The sequence below is a fragment of the Cyprinus carpio genome, chromosome A10, assembly GCF_018340385.1.
Source record: "Cyprinus carpio isolate SPL01 chromosome A10, ASM1834038v1, whole genome shotgun sequence".
Lineage (NCBI taxonomy): Eukaryota > Metazoa > Chordata > Actinopteri > Cypriniformes > Cyprinidae > Cyprinus > Cyprinus carpio.
The window spans coordinates 3,528,273-3,550,071 of NC_056581.1; the positions used below are offsets into that span (position 1 = coordinate 3,528,273).

Genomic DNA, 21,799 nt, shown 5'->3' on the forward strand with positions numbered 1-21,799 from the left:
ACATGTCAAAGCACATGATCTACCCATCAGGCCATGCCTCTGACCTTTTGTAGCAGTATATTTTTTCCTGAAGTCTGCATGTAACGTTAGTCAAGGATTCTCACAGCAAAATCTGTTGTCATTTTATTTTGTGAGATATTTCCACCATCTCTGTTCTTTAGAATTAAACGGTCTGGTTTTGCTTCTATACCTTTAAGACCTCTAAATGTAAATGACCTTTGTTGTGATTGGCTAATTTTTTTGTATGTGAAACGATTGAGCGTTGTGAAAGTGGAGTTGTGTGATCTTTTTTCCCTTGACCAAAGAGGGGGTTTGTTGAAAGATTGTGAAAGATTGTTTGGTTTTGCTTCTATACCTGTAAGACTTCTAAGTGTAAATGACCTTTGTTGTGATTGGCTAATTTTTTTGTATGTGAGAACTACTGGCGAAAAACATCCTGACAGCATGTAAATGAGGTTGATCTTATTCTGATATTCTCATGGTTGTGACATGTCAACCACGATGACTGATCTTTAAATGACCCTTTCATTTCATAACTTTATGGTTAAGTAATATCACAAGGGTGTGTATGGCTGAACCACAGCTCTGCAGATATTCAGTACAATAATCCAGTTTGTGAGTGTGATATTGCTTTTAGTGTTGTCAAAAATACTGATGCCGATACTAGTTGGTACTGAAATTAAAAAAATGTGACAATACCAGCAATTTTGAGCGCTGTTGAGCAGATCCTTAAACAGCTCTGACTGGCCATGGTGTTCTCGTGCTCAACAGATATGTCTGTGATTGGCTACAATGATCCTCGCTTCACGCCCTTCACCGAGCTCTTACACAGATACACACAGGAGCGGTTGATAGACTCGGCTTTCATGAACACAATGGCCAATCAGAGCTGTTTATGAATCTGCTCAACAGCGCTCAACATGCTAGCGGGATGTGCTGACATCACATTAGGGCTGCACGATTATGACAAAAATCATAGTTGTCGATTATTCCCTTGAAATTTTAATTGTGATTATTAATAACGATTATCACAATTTACATTGAATGATGTTTATACCATTGTTTGATGCAACTGCATACCGTATTTTTACATGAAAATAAACAAGCTGAAAACACTTATAAGCATGCTACTGTTATCTAAAACTAAAACTATTAAAAATATTTTTTATTAACTGAAAAAACTGAAATAAAAATATAAACATTAGACGGAAACTGATGGAGTTGAAATAAAATAAGTTTAAGATGAAATACTAAAATGACTACAACTGAAATACTGAAAAAGAACTTAACCTAAAATTAAAATAAAAACTGAAATTGAAAAGCAAATTATTAAAATAACAGCTAATTTAAAACGTTAATAAATACTGTAAAAGTATATACATATAATTCTAAAAAAAACACTGGTTTATACAACTTTTGAGTTGCCCAAATAGATTTTTTTTTCTGCAGATTCTTTATCGTCTAGCACAAGAAATCCAACACAGTCAAAAAAAAAAGCTCTAAAATTAGAAACCGACAAGGAAGACAATAACAACAGTATTCCCTGAGCTATAAGTGCCTGGCTCAGGAAATACAACACAAATGGAGACATTTCCTCTCGAATGTGAGGGCAGCATCACGTGCCTGCCATCTTGTAGCTGTGTAGACTGTATTCTCGATCCACCCACCTCACGGACAATTTGCAGCTAATGGATGCATTTGTGTGCTTGTTATACATCGTCCTCAAGGAATTGATGCGCTTCTGAAATTTCCCTTCTGCACTGAAAACAGTCCTATAATGCTGCACAGCGGCTTTTCTATGCTTTTGTGCACTTGCACACTGGTCCGTTTTTAACTCAATGATTTCGGACGTATAATCTCACCATCCAAGTATGGCGACGAAATAAGAATAGATTAGTGAAGCACTCTGTGTGGAGTACATTTGAATTTATTCCCTTTTATCGCTTCATAATGGTTGGCTTTACAGGTTTGAATTGGATATTTCAAAATATTTACACCCAAATTTGGCATAATAGGTGGTTTTTAGGGTGTTATGGGTGGTTTCTCATATTTTTTCGGATTCCCACTTGTCATTTTGACTGAAACTTTCATATTCATGTGTTTCAGTGGGCATCTGGAGAGCCTCCTGTTTCCGTCTCCTCGTGTTGCTTTACTACCATGAGCAGTTCCACTCCATCCACAGGTACTGTCTGTTCCTCAGCATCACTTCCATTAACAGTCTAGACATTTTTAGAGATGAAAGAGGCGATTTGACGTGGCCTTTTTGTTGAGTTATCCATGCGAGGTATTACCACATGAAATCAAAGCCATCCCTGTTTGTTTAATAAGTGTCAGTGTGCACAAGTCACACCAAATGTGTTTTCATAATCTTTTATGAACATTTAATAACTTTCCCTGCCTCTGAAATTACTTCTCTTTTCTGCTAATGTAACCAATAGTGTACAAGTGGGACGAAATAATACTTTATTCTGATTGGTTACCGCATTGTGCAGTACAATGTTCGCTAACTGATGTTCCAACAATTGATTTAACACATGGCGGATGTCTCTCGTATCACTTGCATAGTAAAATAATTTAAACTCAATATTTCATGTCCATTTATTTATTTTCTAACTAGCCTAGTAATAAGGAGGATAATGTACAGTACAATACAAAATTTTTTGTGTAAAGTGTAAATTAGCCTATTTAGACTGTTTGGCATCAGAATTTTGAGGATCTGCTAACGGATAAATGTGCATCTTCAGTTATGTTGATGTCAAATTTTTTACAGTCTGTTAAATTCAGTCAGTGTCATGGACAATGGCTTCTAAAAATCATACTGATACAATATATATGGTAAAAAGAAATTCTTATAGCTTTCTAACCTTTTTTAACAGCAGTGAAAACGAACTCTCCAGTGATCAGTGTATGGTGGTGAAATGGTTGGCGAGTGTATTAGCTGTTATTTGAGCATCTGAATGGAGATAAAATGGAGGGCAGAATGAAATGACCCCATCATCTGCTTCCCATCTTCTCTTACCCCTCTCTGTCTTTTATTTTCTCTTGGTCACTCATCCTCCCCCTGAACACAATAATCCTTAATATGTTGTTGTGCTTTGGAAGGGGAAACAGTGTCTCTGTTATTTTCAGAGTTTGAAGTGGAATGACCAGGGATAGCCTCCGGACAGCTTCTATATTTTGTTATTTTCCGTTTCTCATGAAAGCTGCACAGTGATCGCTTTAAGACGTGCTTTTCTATTTTAGTGATCTGGTGAAATATATGCAAAATTAGGGGTGCATGTTATTATCAGACTGATATTGGAATTGGGCGATAATGGCTTTAAATGTACATATCGGCATCGGCCCGATATGAAAAATTATGCCGATATGTCTTGCCGATAAGACTCTTTTGCTTTAGACCATCTACAAATGTTAAATATTAAAATAAAATGTTAGGGTTAATACTGCATTTTTCTGGGTGGGGGGGGGGGGGATGCATTAATTGATATATAGTTTGCTTAATAGTTATTTTCAAAGCTTCAATGTACTGTCAAAAAACCTTCATTATTGTTTATTTAATTCTAACAAATAAGTTCTTGTTAAAAACTAACCAAAATGTAAAAAAAAAAAATTTTGCTTATAATTTCTGCACAGGAGAGACTTATAGGCAGGATACTTAAAGAAGAGACTTAAAGGAAATATATCGGTATCGGTATCGGCCAAAATGAGTTAAAAAAATATTGGCATATTGGATATCGGCAAAAATCCAATATCGTGCATCCCTTTCCAAAATGATGGCTTTAAATGTGGTCTAGCATTGAATGGCTGGTATGATTTCCAGATGCATGTTGTGTTGTAACCAATAGAAAAAGGAACAGAGATGCTAGTTTTGTTTTGAAGATCAAGGTTTGCACTTCTTCATGAAATACTGCTGTTTCTGGCATTTCCCATGAAACATTGCATTTTCTTGGCGTAGTCATGGTACAGTCAATCTTTTTATTGATATAATGTTTGATTTTGAGACTGAATCGCCAAAGCCAGAAGGTGTAATTAGAATGCAAGAACATATTTTGTTGGATTTAATGTTTAATAGTTTTGTCTAGACTGACTAAACACCATAATTTACATAATAAATATATTAAACATGATAAATACTAAGGATGTAACGATTCACTCAACTCACGATTCGATTTCCGATTTTGATTCGTGATTTGTTTAACATCTCAACCGATTTGAATCGTCACATATTTGAATCGATTTTCAACCGGCTCGCATTTATGGAATTTTACGATTCGATTTGATTCAGGCTTTTAAAAATTCTTTTTTACAAAATAAGGGATGTAATGAATAACCATTTAATCATTACATCCCTAATAAATACTAATATTATTTATATTCATTATGTAATGAATCATACATTTTATAATTATATATATTATTATTATTTTTTTTTAACATTATTGACTAAGACCCGTGTCAACTTTGGAAGTTCCAACCAGATCTCAAGAGAAAATGCAACTATTTAGCATTTTAGTGAATTGTTTGCAAATTCATATAAATTCATACTATTTAAATTGTACAAAAATATAAAATAATAATAAAAAAAGGTCTACCCCTTCTAGACCTCAGTGTATAGGGTTACAAAATTGTTTTTAATGAAATTATACTCATTCATAAAAATTCACCAAAATGTAAAGTAGTTATAAATTGCCATGAGAGTGTATCGGTGCTTCTCTTTGTCAATTTAAAAATCTAATGCCAGCCTTGTCAGTGGATAATGCACTTATTTCTTTTTTCAAATATTATTTTGCAATTGTTTGTGACTTATTACCAGCCTAGGATGGTTTGCCGGTCTTATCCAGTTTATCTGGTTAAAACCATCAAAACAGACCTGCCTAACCAGCTTTGTCAGGCTTGGAGATCAGCTAACCTTGGGTAATACTGTTTTATTGTGTAGTGTCAGCCATTAAAATCCCTGTATGTGTCAACCGCTAATCTGAAATACCCTGTCATTAGCATTTAGTATTTAGTCAAATTAGCTCTGGCACAGAATTCTACATTGAATTGAATTTGACCTCATATCTTTCTCCATTATTGAGTCCGCTGTATCATTGTTTAGGTTTCTTGACGCGAAACGGCCTTCGCAGTACAACATGGTTGTTGCTATTCAAAACTGGAGCCATAACAAAGCCGACCAGGAGTTTTTGTGCTGATAGCTTACATCAAGGTCAATATAGTCCTTGCTGTTTACTGCTGCTAAAAAGAGTTTTAAATACCTTTCTGAAGTTTTGTGTTGTAAAATAATAGTAGTGTTGTAATAATTAGACTAGAAGACATCTTTTCTCTTGCCTGACCAATTTTGCTAAAAACAGTTTAATTAGAAGCAAGTCATGCTCATACAGCAAAAAAAAAAAAAAAAAAAAAAAAAAAAAAAAAAAATATATATATATATATATATATAGGCTGTGTTTCAGAAGTATATTTTAAGAAATATATTATCTACCTATATTTTATTTTTTGGCCATTTTTCTATATTTCTGAAAATAAAAAAATAATAATATATATATATCTTTTTTATATATATATAATTTTAATAACCTAATAGTTTTTACTGGGAGATTGGAAACGATTTTCTTGTTCCTAATACCTTTTTTTTAAATATATTTTGGTATATTTTTGCCATCCTCAAGAATCAGCTAAAAACACACTTCTTTCATCTTTATTTGACTCTCTAACTCTAGCACTCTCTATTCTAATTCTGTTCTTTAAAAAAAATCTATTCAATCTATGCATTTACTAACTAATAAAAAGTTGCTCTATTCTTTTTCTATTCTATCTGTTTTCTTTTTATTTATTATATAATATTTATAGAAACGTTACAAAAGTAAATAGAATGTTCATTCAAAAGTTTTCATAACTTTCAATATTTAATATATTTGTTAGCTGGGTATGAGAGATAAAATGTCCTTTTACTTGTTTAAACTAGTCTTTTTAATCTTATAACCACCTCACACCAGCACTCGTCAGCAAGGCCGTCTATTTTTGTTGCATCTCCAGTAGTTTTGTTGTTGTTGTTGTTCCCATCTCATCCCATCTCTTAGTTTATTACCCACCAACCCTGGTCCTGTAGTCACTGCTTTTTACCTATGACTGTAGTTTATGAACTCTTGCACATCAGAACCTGCGATCTGAAAAGCATGTAGGACCGGATCCTTTTTCCCATGTGAAGCAAACCATGTGTTCCAGCACATCAAGCATGTGAGAGCCCAAAGGCTCGGAGTCGTTCCACCTTGGCAAACACATGCTTGATTGCAGTCTACTGGGACCACTCTGCCAGAACAATACAAGAGCATTTCTGCTCTGTCAAACCTGACATACTCCCTCTTGCTCCAGGCAAAGTTGACCTGTCTATGAGGTGATCAGACATGTCTGACAGGGCTTTGGGTGTAACCAGTCTTTATCAAACTAAACACTACTCCATTCTTACTCTAGCGCGTGATGGATCATAAATGTTCTGACTTTTCATTGAAAGTGGTTGTGACAAAGCAACAGGCAGGTGGAACGGTGCAAAGGTAATGCTTGTGGTGAAGGATGGCATTCCAGGAATGTCAGATGTGGGAATTGTTGATGGGAAGTCACAGAGAGCTTGGTTATGAACTGCATTCCGTGAATTCTGTGGTGTCCTAGCAACAGTTTTACTGTAGTGGGATTTGACCGTGCATCACTGAGTTAACTGTGACAGCAAGGAAAAGATTCTTCTCTGGTCTCTTGGGTGATGTGTAGACAAATATCATGGAGAACGGATGCTTTGTACAAACAGATAATGCTGCTTCAGTGCTGGAGAAATCCTGCCATTTGCAGAACTACTTCCTCATGCTGTTTTGGCTTTGTTAAAAATTTGTCTACTTTTTTGGAGTTGTTTGTATAGTATAATGACAACTCTTCATGCAAACTAAAAAGCAAATTTATCCTTATTCTAACTCTAGACAGAATGAATTGTAATTCTGAGTAGTTTTAAGTTTGAAACAATTTTAACCAGTCACATATAATAGAATTTGAAAAGAAAGAAGCTTGAAGTTGCAATGTCATTGGGTCGAGACCATGGCTTAACTCATAACATATAAAAACTCACTCATCATTTCCAACAATCCTAACACTTTACATTCACCCTAAAAATCTGTCAAAATAATACTGTTTTTGAGATTAAAAAAAATTCAAAAAGATTTTTTTTTTAATTGTCATCAAGCCCTTATTTAATATGCACATATGAGAAATATACCGTATACTTCTGTATACTACCATCCAAAAATTTGGGATCGGTAACTCTCTTATGTTCACCAGGCAGGTATTTAATAAAATTTAAATGAAACAGTAGCATTGTTAATTATTATTACAATAAAAAACAAACAAACAAAAACTCTGTTTTCTATTTTAATATAATTTAAAATGTAGTTTGTTTCTGTGATGCAAAGCAATTAATCATCCTTACTGAATAAAAAGTATTCATTTCTTTCGAATAAATAAATAAATTAATTAATAAAAATATGGCTCAAAATTGTATGTTTTCATGAGATGTGTATTGTTTAATTTTTATGTAATTTTACAAATTATTATTAATTCTTCCTTAAAAACATAATGATTTAGCAATGTTTACAAAGGATAATTATTTCAAATTTTGGTCACACTTTATGGATCAGTTCTCACTACCAGCTAACAAAGAATTTTGCCTCAAATTTGCTGCTTATTAATATTTAGTTTAGGTAGCTGTCAAGTTTAGGTGTGGGATTGGATTAAAAGATCTATAATCTATATGGTTATGCAGAATAAAGCATTAATATGTGTTTTATAAACATTAATAAACAGCCAATATGCTAGTAATATGCATGCTCATAGGTAACTAGTTAATAGTGAGAATTGGTCCCTAAATTAAAGTGTTGCCAAAATTTTGGCATGCATAAGTAATGCAGTAATGCATAAGTAATGCATAAGTAGCAAATACACAATAAGATTTGTTAACGGCACAATTGAATTTCAAAGATTCTTTATACTCATTTCCTCTTGAAAAGCCTGTGGCATATTCGATCCAGGGATGGTTCCTCTAATCACATTAAACACACAATAAGATTTGTTAACGGCACAATAAGATGAATCGCCATGGTGAAGCAAGATGCCTTGATAGGTCAGGTGTATGGTCACCATGGTAACACAGGGTCATTGGAAAAGTGGACCAGTCATCTTTCTGTTCTCCTGGTGGCTGCTATGAGATGCCTGTCTCTAGGACACATAAGAGTCTCATCCATGCATCATAAATAAATCCCTGGTTGCAGTAGGTTCAGTTCTAATAAAGCATAATTGAGCTTCTTCAAACTTGCATAATTTATATTCCGAATGAGCCTCCAGGGAAGAAAACTGCAGACTAAGAGCTATTCAACAGCAGTTTATAGGTATTATATTTTAGTAAAAAAATAGAAAGTTTTTTTTCTTTCAGCATGTTGTGTTTGCTCGTCTTTTTCTGCAGTATGTGAAAATATCGTGAATACAATCTGCCTGTTCTCTAAAGGGATTATCTCGTTTCTTTTCTCAGTTTGTTAGCTCTCTGCATGTGGTAGGCTACTGCCTCAGCCTGCATTGAGTTATTCCACTGGAGATTTTGTTTTGTTGCCTATTTAATCAGACCCATGCTCTGTGTGTTAACATTAGATGTCTTGCAGATGCATGCTTGTTTTTCATTATCCATATCACTTTCGACTGAATCTAGATGCAGGGTCTGGACTTAGACAGACCTCATTAGTATTAAATAAGGGTTTGTATTTGTAGCAGTCTGACAAGGCAGGACATAATTAACAATAATAAATCACACACTAAATTACATGAATCAGTACGTATACACATGCTCATAATTTTTTTTTTCAAATTGCTATAGACTTTTAAGTACATGATGTTGGGGACGAAATCAGAACTTATGGTTTTGAATACTTTAAACATTTGTTGACACCAGCTTGTAGACAGACACCAAAAGGCCATCACTCATTATAGTAACCCCTATAGGACTACACAGTGTTTGGGGCCTGTTGCTTTGCTAAGGTTTGTTTTTTCACTGTAAATCCCTTCTCTGATGTGAATTTCACTAGATCCCCTCGGCAATGATTCATTTTAACAGCTGAAAAGCACGCACTACAATCGTTTGACTCTTTTTGGTTGTCTAGTCACATTGGTACTTCTTTTAGTGTCATTGTTGCATCATAAATCTCTGGATCTCTGGACTAGGAGGGAGGGATGGGATCACTGTGTTGGTCTGTGAGGGTGGGGTCTAGATCTCTGTACTGAGCTTTGAAATGAGGGTCTAGATCTCTGGACTGTGAGAGAGGGACTGGATCACTGTGTTGGGCTATGAGGGAAGGGTCCAGATCACTGTGTTGTGCTTTTACGGGAGGGTCTAGATCACTATGCTGGGCTGTGACAGGAGGGTCTAGATCACTATGCTGGGCTGTGACAGGAAGGTATAGATCACTATGCTGGGCTGTGACAGGAGGGTCTAGATCACTATGCTGGGCTGTGACAAGAGGGTCTAGACCACTATGCTGGGCTGTGACAGGAGGGTCTAGACCACTATGCTGGGCTGTGACAGGAGGGTCTAGATCACTATGCTGGGCTGTGACAAGAAGGCCTAGATCACTATGCTGGGCTGTGACACGAGGGTCTAGACCACTATGCTGGGCTGTGACAGGAGGGTCTAGATCACTATGCTGGGCTGTGACAAGAGGGTCTAGATCACTGTTAGTGGTGAGTCTAGATCTAGGAGGGAGGGATGGGATCACTGTTAGTGGTGAGTCTAGATCACTGTGCTGGACTGTGACTGGAAGGTATAGACAGGACTAGATCTAGATCACTATGCTGGGCTGTGACAGGAAGATCTAGATCACTATGCTGGGCTGCAGGTATAGATCACTATTGGGATGGGAGGACAGATCACTATGCTGGGCTGGGACAGGAGGGTCTAGTACTAGGGAGGGTCTAGATCACTATGTTGGGCTGTGACAGGAAGGTATAGATCACTATTGCTGGGCTGTGACAGGAGGATCTAGATCACTATGCTGGGCTGTGACAGGAGGGTCTAGATCAGGTCTAGATCACTATTGCTGGGCTGTGACAGGAGGGTCTAGATCACTATGCTGGGCTGTGACAAGAGGTTCTGGGTCTCTGGACTAGGATGGAGGGATGAGAACACTGTTGGGCTGTAAGGGGAGGGTCTAGATCACCGCTGGGCTGTGAGGGAAGGGTCTAGGTCACTGTGCTGTGCTTTGACAGGATGGTGTAGATCACTATGCTGGGCTGTGACAGGAGGGTCTGGATATCTGGACTAGGATGGATGGATGGGAACACTGTGCTGGGCTGTGAGGGGAGGGTCTAGGGCACTGTGCTGTGCTTTTCACAGGAGGGTCTAGATCACTGGGCTGCAATGGGGGATTTGGATCACTGTGCTGGGCTGTGAAGAAAAGTGTCTAGATATCTGGACTGGTAGGGATTGGATGGCTGTGCTGGGCTGTGAGAGGAGGTTCTAGATCACTGAAATGGGCTGTGAAATGGTCTAGGTCACTCCTAGGCTGTGAGGGGTGGGTCTAGATCTCTGGACAGTAAGGGAGTGATGAGATCAGTGTGTTGGTCTGTGAGGAGTGGGTCTGGATCACTGTTTTGAGCTGTGAGGAACTAGATCACTAGGCTGTAAAGGGAAGGTCTTGATCACTGTGCTGGGCAGTGAGGGGAGGGTCTGGATCATTGTATTGAGCCTGTTAATTTTTGGATGTCCTGCTGATGGCAGCACTTTCTTCTGTGCACTGCTGTTCCTTTGTGCCTCCTCTCATTGGGAGGCTTAACTTTGAAAAGAGAGAGTGTATCAATACGTGAGAGAGAGAGATCTCACTTTCGCTCATGCTGGTGCACTATTGCATTCAGCATGGATAATTTGGTACATACGTATATACAAATTGAGGAAGATGTGACTATGTGTGTGATATTTTAATGTGTCTGAAGATGTTTTCCCTCTTTTACAGTATTAGAGCTTTTACGTTCATTGCTCATGCAAGACTATACCAATGACTAGACAAATACATAATAGGAGAGTCTAACAATGCATCAATTTCTGCACATTCATTTGTTTCACTTCCAAAATTACTTGAGGTTAATTTAGGGTCAAGTGTACAACTTTTCAGAGCTAAAATGCTTTCTCCTATCCCAGTTTTAATGTGCAGAGATAATTTTAAGAAAGCAATTTGTATATTGACTTCTGTCATCGTCTGGCTGTTAAGCTAACAATGGGAATTTGGGCAAATTGACCACAAGTCTGCCCACTGTAGGCTGTAATATGTGTTAGTAAAAAATAAATGTATAATACATGCACATTCTAACATCTTTTCATTTTGCACCCGACACTGATTGCTTTGATCCCGTTATCTGCAAACAAATACAAGCAGTGCAAGGGCTTGAAAGAACATGAAAGCTGCAAGTGTTGAAAGCTGAGGTAGGCACTCCGCCACGGTCTGTCTCTGTTAAACCTGTCACCAGCCTGTGATGTGCCCCTGGACATAACCAAGTGCCAAATGCCCCACAATGGGTGCCATTTGGAGTCTTGACAGGCTACAGAGGCATGCTTAATCCTGCAAGAGGCTTGTCGTATTGTTTCAATGGGAATCATCAGAGATGCTGCCCACTACTGTCTTATTGTCTGTTTTGTGTGCCTGCCCATGCCTATCTGTCTGCTGTATCTTAACCTTAATTGAAGGTCCTTTGTGAGGCCAAAACGTTGCAAAATATTTTGTAACGGTGACCTTTTTGGTGTCAGTCAATCGATAATAATTGTGTTCGGTGTCTGACGGGTCTTGCTTTTGTAATATCCATGTACATCAATGCCAGTTTTGGCATTTGGAAAACTGGTAAAATCAAAAAATTAAAATATGTCTCTTTCTTTCTTTCTTTCTTTCTTTCTTTCTTTCTTTCTTTCTTCCTTTTTGGCAGCTAATGGCACTGACAGTAAAACGTATAAAGGAGAACGATCTCCTTGTGGCCCTTCCCGTGTCCTCCACGTCCGCAAAGTTCCCATCGAAGTGTCTGAGGCAGAGGTCATCTCACTAGGAGTCCCTTTCGGCAAAGTCACCAACCTGTTGATGCTTAAAGGGAAAAACCAAGTAGGTGATCCATTAACCTGCAAACACATCTCTGCCCTTTCTTTCAGCTCTGTAAGCATTTTGCAGCATGACCATTGGATCCCTAGCTATTTGAGAAACACTGATGGGTTTGAAATTTGCCTTTTAAAATTCTCAAACCTCACTTTACGCATTCATATTGGTTTAGCAGTGGAATTTCCGGATTAAATTGCATGAATAAGATCAGAGAAAACCAGCATACATATTCTCACTATTAAACCTCTGTGTGGATCATCACAGTGTAATGTGAATTAGGAAATGTAGGATTACTTCCTCAGAGGGGACAATCGTGTGTGTCTCTGGGATTGTCTTTGACATAAAAAATTAAGGTTATTAAGATTTATTTTAGGCTATTAAGCATATTATCAGTAAAAAAAAAATGTATGATAATATATTATTTAATTTATAAACATAAACATCGTAGTAATTTTTTTTACGTAATTTAAAATAAAATTAGGGTATAAAAACTTTTCACTGAGGAAAATTATTGGATGCTCATTCATTGCATATATATGTGTTTGTATATGCTTTTTAATATATGCATGTGTGTGTGTGTAAAGTATTTCTGGACAGGAGGGTATTTGTGTTACAGTAATGATAATGTAACTATGCATTATGGTAATTATATAATTTGTTATATAATTAATGTTTTTTTTGTATTATAAAAATAATTATTAATAAAATAGGCGTAATTATCTTAATTCTTTTTTTCTGCTTTTGGACTGAAATATCATTCAGACATTTTTTGTCATGAGACTGAACCATAAAAACCCACTATACTAAGAAACACCACCATCAAATTATTATTTTGTCTGTATTTTTCCTCTATAAGGGATGGTGAGGACAAGGGTCCAGATCTGTTTTCGCTTCATTAGTGATGGCCAGTGATAGAAACTGAAGTGTGCATCCTTTCAAACACATCAAGGTCTATCTAATAACAGAAGCCCTGCAAAAACACGGTAGTCTCCCATTTCCACTTGAGTGTCTTTTCATATTCAAATGGAAACTGGCATATTTAGACTAGAAAAGACAGGCAGACGGATTTCTAATGCCCCTGTTGCATAATTAGTTGTTTGCTGCTTGATTTGATTGGGGCTTCAAAAGATTCTTTTATTGTCAGTTTCTGCATATATAAATCTTTCACACCTTGCTTGATGAGGTCAGAATAATTATTAGAGGTATTGCTCATGCTAAGAGTTGGTGATTTTAAACTTTGTCCTGAATTGTTTGTGCTACAGTCATCATTAAGCTTGTTCTATCGTCCATCCATAAGTGCAGAGCAGCACTTATTCATCTTTATCTCCATTTTTTAGCCCACTAATATTTATTTCATTTGAATGTTGCATGAAAACAGACTAAGAAAAAGTTGGATTAACTGACACCACATATGTGCAATTAGCTGAATGATGTTGTTATCAGGGCTGAGCATTTACAGTATGTCTCTCTTTGTACTACAGGCTTTTATAGAAATGGCTTCTGAAGAAGCAGCAATCACCATGGTCAACTACTACACCACAGCCACACCCCATGTTCGCAACCAGCCCGTCTACATCCAGTATTCCAACCACCGTGAGCTCAAGACTGATAATCTGCTCAATCAGGGGGTGAGAATTACTGTCACTCCATACACTTTCAAACACCTCTTTCACTAGCATAGTAGGGTTAATGACAAATCGTGTTATCCAAGAATATATTAGTTAAAATGCATTTGTCAAGTTCTTAAGGCACGGTCACATTTATTGTTGCTTGGCAAAATTTCACATCATTTCAGTAGGAATCTGCATGATCATGAGTTCTGAGTGAGGATGAAAAAGCTCCCACGCAGATTTCGCATGGTCACGCAAATTGCGAAAAAAGTGTTCACCAACCGAAAGCTACTTGGTTTGAAAGTGACGTCTGTGTGAGCTGTGCTTCATATATGGCTGCACTATTGACAATTTCTCCGAAATTTGACCCCACCTGTACTTTTTGTATCCATATTAGTTTTTTCATGTTTTTTTTTTTTTGTGTGTGTGTGGTGTATAAAAAACAAAAAAAAAAAAAAAAATTTTAAAAATCCAATAAAATATAATATTACCCCCCCCCCCAGAAATAAACTGTTCTTTTCTTTTTTTTTTTACTTTTTATACTGTTTTTAATAGTGTTTGATATAATGACTAGCCATCAGTAAAAAATAATAAAATATTTCCTTACACCCTAAATACATGTAATTGTAATTTCAAGGTAATTTTTTTTCTAGCTATCTCGCTATGCCAGCCTGAAACAACCTTGCTGTGTCATAAAATTGGCGAAGAAAAATAAACTTTCTGAAAAGAAAACTTTCTGGCCTTGTTTATAGGTGGAAAGCGCTCCACTTTGTGTGACAGGCTGATGAAGCTCTAGCATTAAACCTATACTTAAACCCTAACATTATTAAGCTTGCTGTCTTTTTTACGAACTCCGAATGGTATCTCTGCATATTTAGTGCCTCCTTTATACTTTTGCTCTACCCAGAGCTATTAGTTTTACAGTATGTAAAACGGCTCATTACAGAGTCATTTGCTGAGAGTGCATTTTAGCGCCATGGAAATCAGGCGTACCCACGAGTGCAGTATTAAGATTGAGGTGAATCAGTGTGAGTGTAAAGTTTTAGAAGAGTTAATGTTAACCCTGTACGTCTCATTTGTAGAGGGCTCAGGCTGCTCTGCAAGCTGTCAATGCTGTGCATTCTGGGAATATGAGTCTCTCTGGGACTGCAACAGCCAGTGATGGTGGAATGATGCCTGGACAAAGTCCTGTGCTTCGTTTAATCGTAGAGAATCTCTACTACCCAGTGTCTCTAGAAGTGCTACACCAGGTAAGACTACACTATACACAAGGATGGTTTCCACTGGTCTGGTTAATTGGCTTTATTGGAGTTTTAGCCACTCATCGGCTGGCTGACCAGCTAAACCAGCTCAAAACCACCTTGGTCGGGTTGGGTGACCAGCTTGACCACCAGCTAAACTTGCTTAACCAGCTAAGATGAGCAAACCACCTTGGGCTGGTTTAAACTAGACTTTTTAATATGCCTATACTTCATTTTCTTGTCTTCTCCTTCATTTAGATCTTCTCAAAATTCGGAACGGTCCTGAAGATCATTACCTTCACCAAGAACAACCAGTTCCAGGCCTTGCTACAATATGCAGATCCAATGAACGCACATCACGCCAAAGTGGTCAGTACCGAAACAGAACCCCCAGTCACAAAATGCTCCTCTTATTATCTCTTTGGTGGGATGAATTGGGTTGGGTGGGATGAAAACATGGCAAGCAGCTTATTTCCTCAGGCTGTCTGTGGAGACAGGCGGTTTATCTGTGCTCAGCGCTGCTTCCTAATCGCTCAGCCGTCCCGTATAAAGCTTCACGATCGATCACGAGGCGGCTCACACCTGTCCTTCATCACCTCGTTTTTGGTGCTCTCTGGTATTTTTTGGTGCGGAGCCAAAAATTTGTCAAAGCAACAGGAAGACGGCAGGAAATCCAGCTCCCAGTAGACCGCACAAATCAAAGCGGCCCTGTAATTAATATGTCACCGTTGAGGTTATCTAATGAATGCCATTGCAGCTCACCAGGGGAATAAGAGCTAGAAAGTAATTACTCCTCTGGTCTGAGGGTGTTATCTATTGTGCGGCTGCCATGTTGCATTGCCTCCTTGCACAAAGAGAGTATTTGTTAGTGTAACAGGAGGGGCGGGGACAGGGGTCTTCTTTGAAATGAGCAAGTCCCCTTCCTCCCGCTTAAAATTGCTACAAAAAAGAAACAATTGTGCGCAAATGCACCTTACTTTCTCAGCGTCTTCAGCTGGAAAAGTGCAAGTGATTATCAATTACAGAAATGCAACACTACTTAAAAGTAGATTTTAACATTATATGAAAAATACATACACTGGCGTTCAAAAGTTTATTTATTAATTGATAGTTTTATTCAGCAAAGGTGCATTACATTGATCAAAAGTAAAGACATTTCTAATGTTAAGAATGATTTTTATTTCAAATAAATAATGTTCTTTGTAACTTTATATTCAACAGCAGTGCTGGATAGCTGATTATATGTAATCTGGATCACGTAGTGAGGATTAAAATTTAAGCCCTGGTTATTAGGTTATATTACATTTTAAAAATACTCATCATTTTTTTTTTTTTTAATTGATTACATATTTTTCACATGGTCACATGACATTCAGGTAAACAGGTATAATATTTCATATTTTTTATTAAGTATTTTATTTTGATTATTGTAATTTTAAAAAGATTAATTTTAATTTATAAATTATTAGCTTTTTCGTTAAACTCACAAAGTCCCTGCTGTTCCTTTACAATCCCCAGTTTGGGAAACTTTGACGTAATTTATATTTTAATTTACTTCATGTTGCTAATAACAACAAATGGAACAAATTTTCTTCTCCTTTGTATTTTTATATCAATATGGTACAAGAATATCCTATTTAAATCAATCTGATACATGAGTCAGGTCAAAAGTAATCTAAAAGTAATAACAAAAAGTAGTCTGATTATATTACCTAAAATGTGTAATGCAATGGATTACGTTGCTAACTACAATTTTTGTCATGTTATTTGTGTTGAATTGCAGTTGCTAAGGTGTTCCGAGTGTTTTCCAGCATGTTGCTATGTGGTTTCTAGGGTGGTTGGAACGGGATGGTTGCTTATCAGTCCAAATGAGTCAGAAGAGCCCACCCTTGAATCCTTACGATAATCTAAAGTGTAGATTTGGCATCAAATATAAGACTATCGCCCACGTTCAGAATTAGTTCATCTGATTGTTTAAAGCCAACAGCACAGACTTCTGCAGAACAGCTCGTTATTCTTCCCTGTCGTTGCTCAGGCCACTGTCAGGGTTAGATGTGATTTGCATTTGTCATCAGGGTTTAGTTAAATGAACTGGCTCCACGGGAGAAGTTATTTCACATCGCCTCCGCCCTGCCAAACCTGCTTCAGGCCTACACAGACAATTCAATAATGAAAATGTCGCAGTGGATTAAGAAGCAAACTCTGTCATGTTGAGTGGAGATCTTGTTCTCTTATCTAAGGCTCATATATGGCCATAAAGAGATGGAGATTACGGGTAAACTGACAGAGAAAGCCATTTTTGTCACTATAATGGCAAATACTCGGGGTCAATAAAGGGAGAGATTACTTTAAATGAAAATGATCTCTCTTTTTCTGCAAATATATTTTGAGGTTTCATGGTTTCAGAGTTTATTGATTCATTTTCGCTGCACATGTTGCTTTTCATTCTGTTTGGTTTTGCACTTTGACCTTCCTGTTTCTCAGGAGCCATTAAAAGGGCTCAGTTAGACATACAAACCTTGTGACTGCGGCTTCTTCTAGATCGGTTTTAGGAGTTTAGCTGTTGCTTGCTTTAAGATATTGATTAACAGATAGAAAAACTGAGATGAGATGCTCAGGCTGCATTAAACCCTGATGTAGTAGAGCAGGTGTAATCAATGAGAATGTGCCGGAATTGTTCAGTGTCCTGTGATTGGAGAGGCAAAGATGCAGCGATGCGTAAATCTAATGGGAAATGAATTAAATTAAAAAAGAGAAGTAAATAAAAATATGTATTTTATAAACATTTTTAATTTAATTTTGTAAGTCAATAAAAACTCATCTATAAATGTAATTTTAATTTAATTTTAATAAATATTATTTTTGAAATATATTAATGCAGTAATGACACAGATTTATTTTTGCAATAACACTTTCTAGTAATGTAAATTTCTACTGGGAAAATATGCAAAAATATGTAATTGTCCTAAAATAGGCTTGTTTTTATTTAAGCAAGCTATCATTTCTTTGTGAGAGAATGGCATAATAATGTTTCGTGACTGTGTCAGGCTTTGGATGGGCAGAACATCTACAACGGCTGCTGCACTCTGCGTGTTGAATTCTCCAAGCTGACCAGTCTGAATGTGAAGTACAACAACGACAAGAGCAGGGACTTCACACGTCTAGACATACCCTAATGTTACATTAAGTCAACCCTTTACCCCAAATGATGATTTGAAACATATATAGTATTCTAGTTTTAAAGAATAGATTTGTGGGCAAATGTTGTCTCCTATTGATATATATATATATATATATATATATATATATATATATATATATATATATATATATATATATCTATTTAAAGAATAGACTTTATTCACTATAGATTTTTTTTTTAATACTTTTGGCAAAAATAAAATTAAGTAATTTCCAGAATTTCTCTATTTTGGCCTTGTCCTCTATATTTTATTTAAGTGTTAAAATCAGGAATTCTACATAGTTTTTTTTTTTTTTTTTTTTTTGGTAAGATGTTACAATTATGTTTTAATAATTATATTTTCAATAATTAGTATTAATAAAAATGTATTTTAAATAATGAAGAATCACTTTTTATCAGTACTGCTGTCATTACTTTTTCTCCAAAAACAGAACTGTATCAGTACCATCACACATATTCCAAAAATTCACAACATCCCACATTATACCAAAACCCACTTGATCAAGGCCAACTTGTACCCATATATTGTCACACACACACACACACACACACACACACACACACACACACACACACACACACACACACACACACACACACACACACACACACACACACACACACACACACACACACACACACACACACCATCTGCTTTAGTCTGTGCTTTTCTTCTAGCTCAGAGGAAGTTAGCTAAAGGATATCAGATTATTTTTTTTATATAAATGGTATCTAGTACTTAAATGTAAATTTTGGTGTTTGGCATGAAGACATTTTGGACTATTTTATTGAAAAAAAATTCCACTTTGATTATTGATTTGTCACTACATAATTTTTACAGGTATATTCTGGGTTGTAGAAAATTTAAAGGAATAGTTCACCCAAAAATGAAAATAGGATGAAAATGTACTCTTTCTCGTGGCATGCAAGATGTAGATGAGTTCGTTTCTTCATCAGAGCAAATTTGGAGAAATGTAGCATTACATCACTTGTTCACCAGTGGATCCTCTGCAGTGAATGGGTGCCGTCAGAATGAGAGTCCAAACAGCTGATAAAAACATCACAATATTCCACAAGTAATCCACACCACACCACTCCAGTCCATCAGTTAATGACGTATGAAAGCTGCATGTTTGTAAGAAACAAATCCAACATAAAGTCAAAGTCCTTTATCATAACATTGCTTCCTCCAGTGAAAAAGTCATCTCGTCTGAATCAGGAGAGAAATATGCACAGATCAAGCACCGTTTACAAGCCAAAACAGTTCCAAACAAATATGTTGGTGGATTTTGATGCGATGGACTCATATTTTAGCCAGAAGCATGGGTTTAAAGTTAAAACATCTTATTTTTTTCTCACAAACCTGCACAAGACATTAACTGATGGACTGGTGTGGTGTGGATTACTTGTGGATTATTATGATGTTTTTATCAGCTGTATGGACTCTCATTCTGACGGCACCCATTCACTGCAGAGCATCCACTGGTGAACAAGTGATGTAATGCTACATTTCTCCAAATCTGATGAAGAAACAAATGCATCTACATCTTGGATGACCTGAAGGAGAATAAATATTCAGCAAATGTGCTTGTTTCATTAAACTCTGTTTACCCTATACTTTGTTGATATTCTAACTATTTGTCTGTGTGTGTACTGACATTTTATTTTTTAATCAGACCTGTCCATTTATCTAATTAAGCTTCTCTTCCATTAGAAACACCAGTGTAACAGATATTGTCCTCACTTCCTCCTTACCTGGGCGATTCGTGTGTTTTATTATAATGCTATCAGTTGGTTGCATGCACTCTATCAAAGGGCAGGTCTAATCGCACATGCACACGTAGTTCTGTGGGCTGGAGCGTTTGCAGAGTAGATTCATTGTGTGTGTGTGATTGTCAGAGGGGACAGCACGCATCTTGTTGTCCCAGGCTCAGTAAATCACTCGGCGGTGTGGATACTGATAAGCCCGGTGTGTATTCTTGTGTGTGTGTCTGTAAATCAGAGCTGATGAATTGTTTCTGGGCACAGAATCTCAGGGGCGCTCGGTGACGTCTTCAGACGCCCGCTAAAGCAATAAAAGGTGCTCAAATGGCAGCTTTTATTAGACCACTGCCATTTTGTCGGTCTTCTTCCGCAATACCCCTCATGACAATGTTTTCTTGTTGTCAGTAGGACTGTTTTGAAGTGTATGTACACTGCTTGTTCTGAGCTCTGTGGTGGTTTCCATCTCAATAGGCTGAATAAATCCATTTTAAACAGCGGTGTCACACTTAAGTCCGTCCCTTCTGGGGAAACGAGATATTATATGAGCAAACTGTGAATTACATGAATGTGCATGTCTCAGCAAGCCATAGTCAGCTCAAAATAATGGGATGATAATAAAAGCACGACGATATAGGGAGTACAGAACAAATGTATGTGCGCCTCTCTTATAGATTGTACTGTTCTACTGTTAATATGATTTATTCGAGGCTCACGCAGGGTTAGTGCATTTCTGTTTTCTTTTATAAAGTAAATCCAACAGGAATGAAAAGGAACAAATGTGAATCTAAAATACATGTGCCAAGAGCTAATTAATGTATTCCTTGTGGTCATTTTGGTTTTGTATGGTTTTTAAATACTTGTCTACCCATAAAAATAAAATAAATAAAAGTTTACATTTCATGACTCTAAAATGTCATGGGGTTTAATTAATACAAAGTAATAATACATTGCCCTTGCACCTTGAATAAATTGTTATTATTGTCACTATTATTTGGGTGAAGAGTATATTTTATTAATATATTTATTAATTTATAAATATCATTACCTTTTTGGGGAGTTGCATCACATGAAAAAATGCGTTAAACTAGCCTAAATGGTCAAAATATGTGAAATTTAATTTTATTTGTTAATATTTATCTTGCTTTTCATAGCAAGGAACCATTGATAAAAATGGACAATGTAAGGGAAACAGGTCAATTTAGCTCAAAGGGAATCATTTAAGATTTTAAAGGGAATTTGAACAGAATCACTGTTTCACGGCTGATCACTGAAACGGCCAGCGATTCACTGAACGAGCCGTATAACATCAAATCTGCGCTGGATATTAATATCCAAAGTATAGTGAAAACACTATTAATTAGCACAGTAACAAGATCGGCAGTTTAAGACATTAACTTGTGAGCACAAAACACAAGATACTTCTCTTTTCAATATAAATAAGGCTTTATTAGATAAATCTAAGACATATAAACTAATCTAACACATAAGCACACGCACTCACACATTCACACAAGTTGCAGGAGGATAGAACGTTAGGAAAGAATGAGTTTAAGACAATGAAAATGTGAAATCCCAAGTTTACAACAATACGTGAAATTGCATATACATGAACAACCATTTAATCACTTAATTAACCCTCGCACTGAGTTACTAAATGAGGTTAAAATTATATTAGATAACACCAGTACAGATGTGAGTCTGGAGGTTACTTGCGTTGCCTGTTTAACGGGGTTCCCTTTTGTTTGTCGCTGAAAAGGGGGTTTCCCGAAGTTGCTGATTGGCTGGAAGTTCAGTAGTCGTTGAAGTGACGTCTTGGGAAGCCCGTGG

At 36.6% G+C, this 21,799-nt stretch overlaps 1 protein-coding gene across 1 annotated transcript in view; it reads left to right on the forward strand.

Moving 5' to 3' along the window:
- The first annotated feature begins 2,106 nt into the window (after positions 1 to 2,106).
- LOC109111486 (polypyrimidine tract-binding protein 3-like) overlaps positions 2,107 to 21,799 on the forward strand; it is a 33,209-nt gene continuing 13,516 nt past the window's right edge. Inside the window, 6 exon segments of the mRNA XM_042764764.1 lie at positions 2,107 to 2,182; positions 11,992 to 12,161; positions 13,637 to 13,783; positions 14,848 to 15,015; positions 15,265 to 15,375; positions 18,054 to 18,213. Coding sequence (XP_042620698.1) covers positions 2,158 to 2,182; positions 11,992 to 12,161; positions 13,637 to 13,783; positions 14,848 to 15,015; positions 15,265 to 15,375; positions 18,054 to 18,213 — 781 coding nt within the window. The 5' untranslated portion in view covers positions 2,107 to 2,157.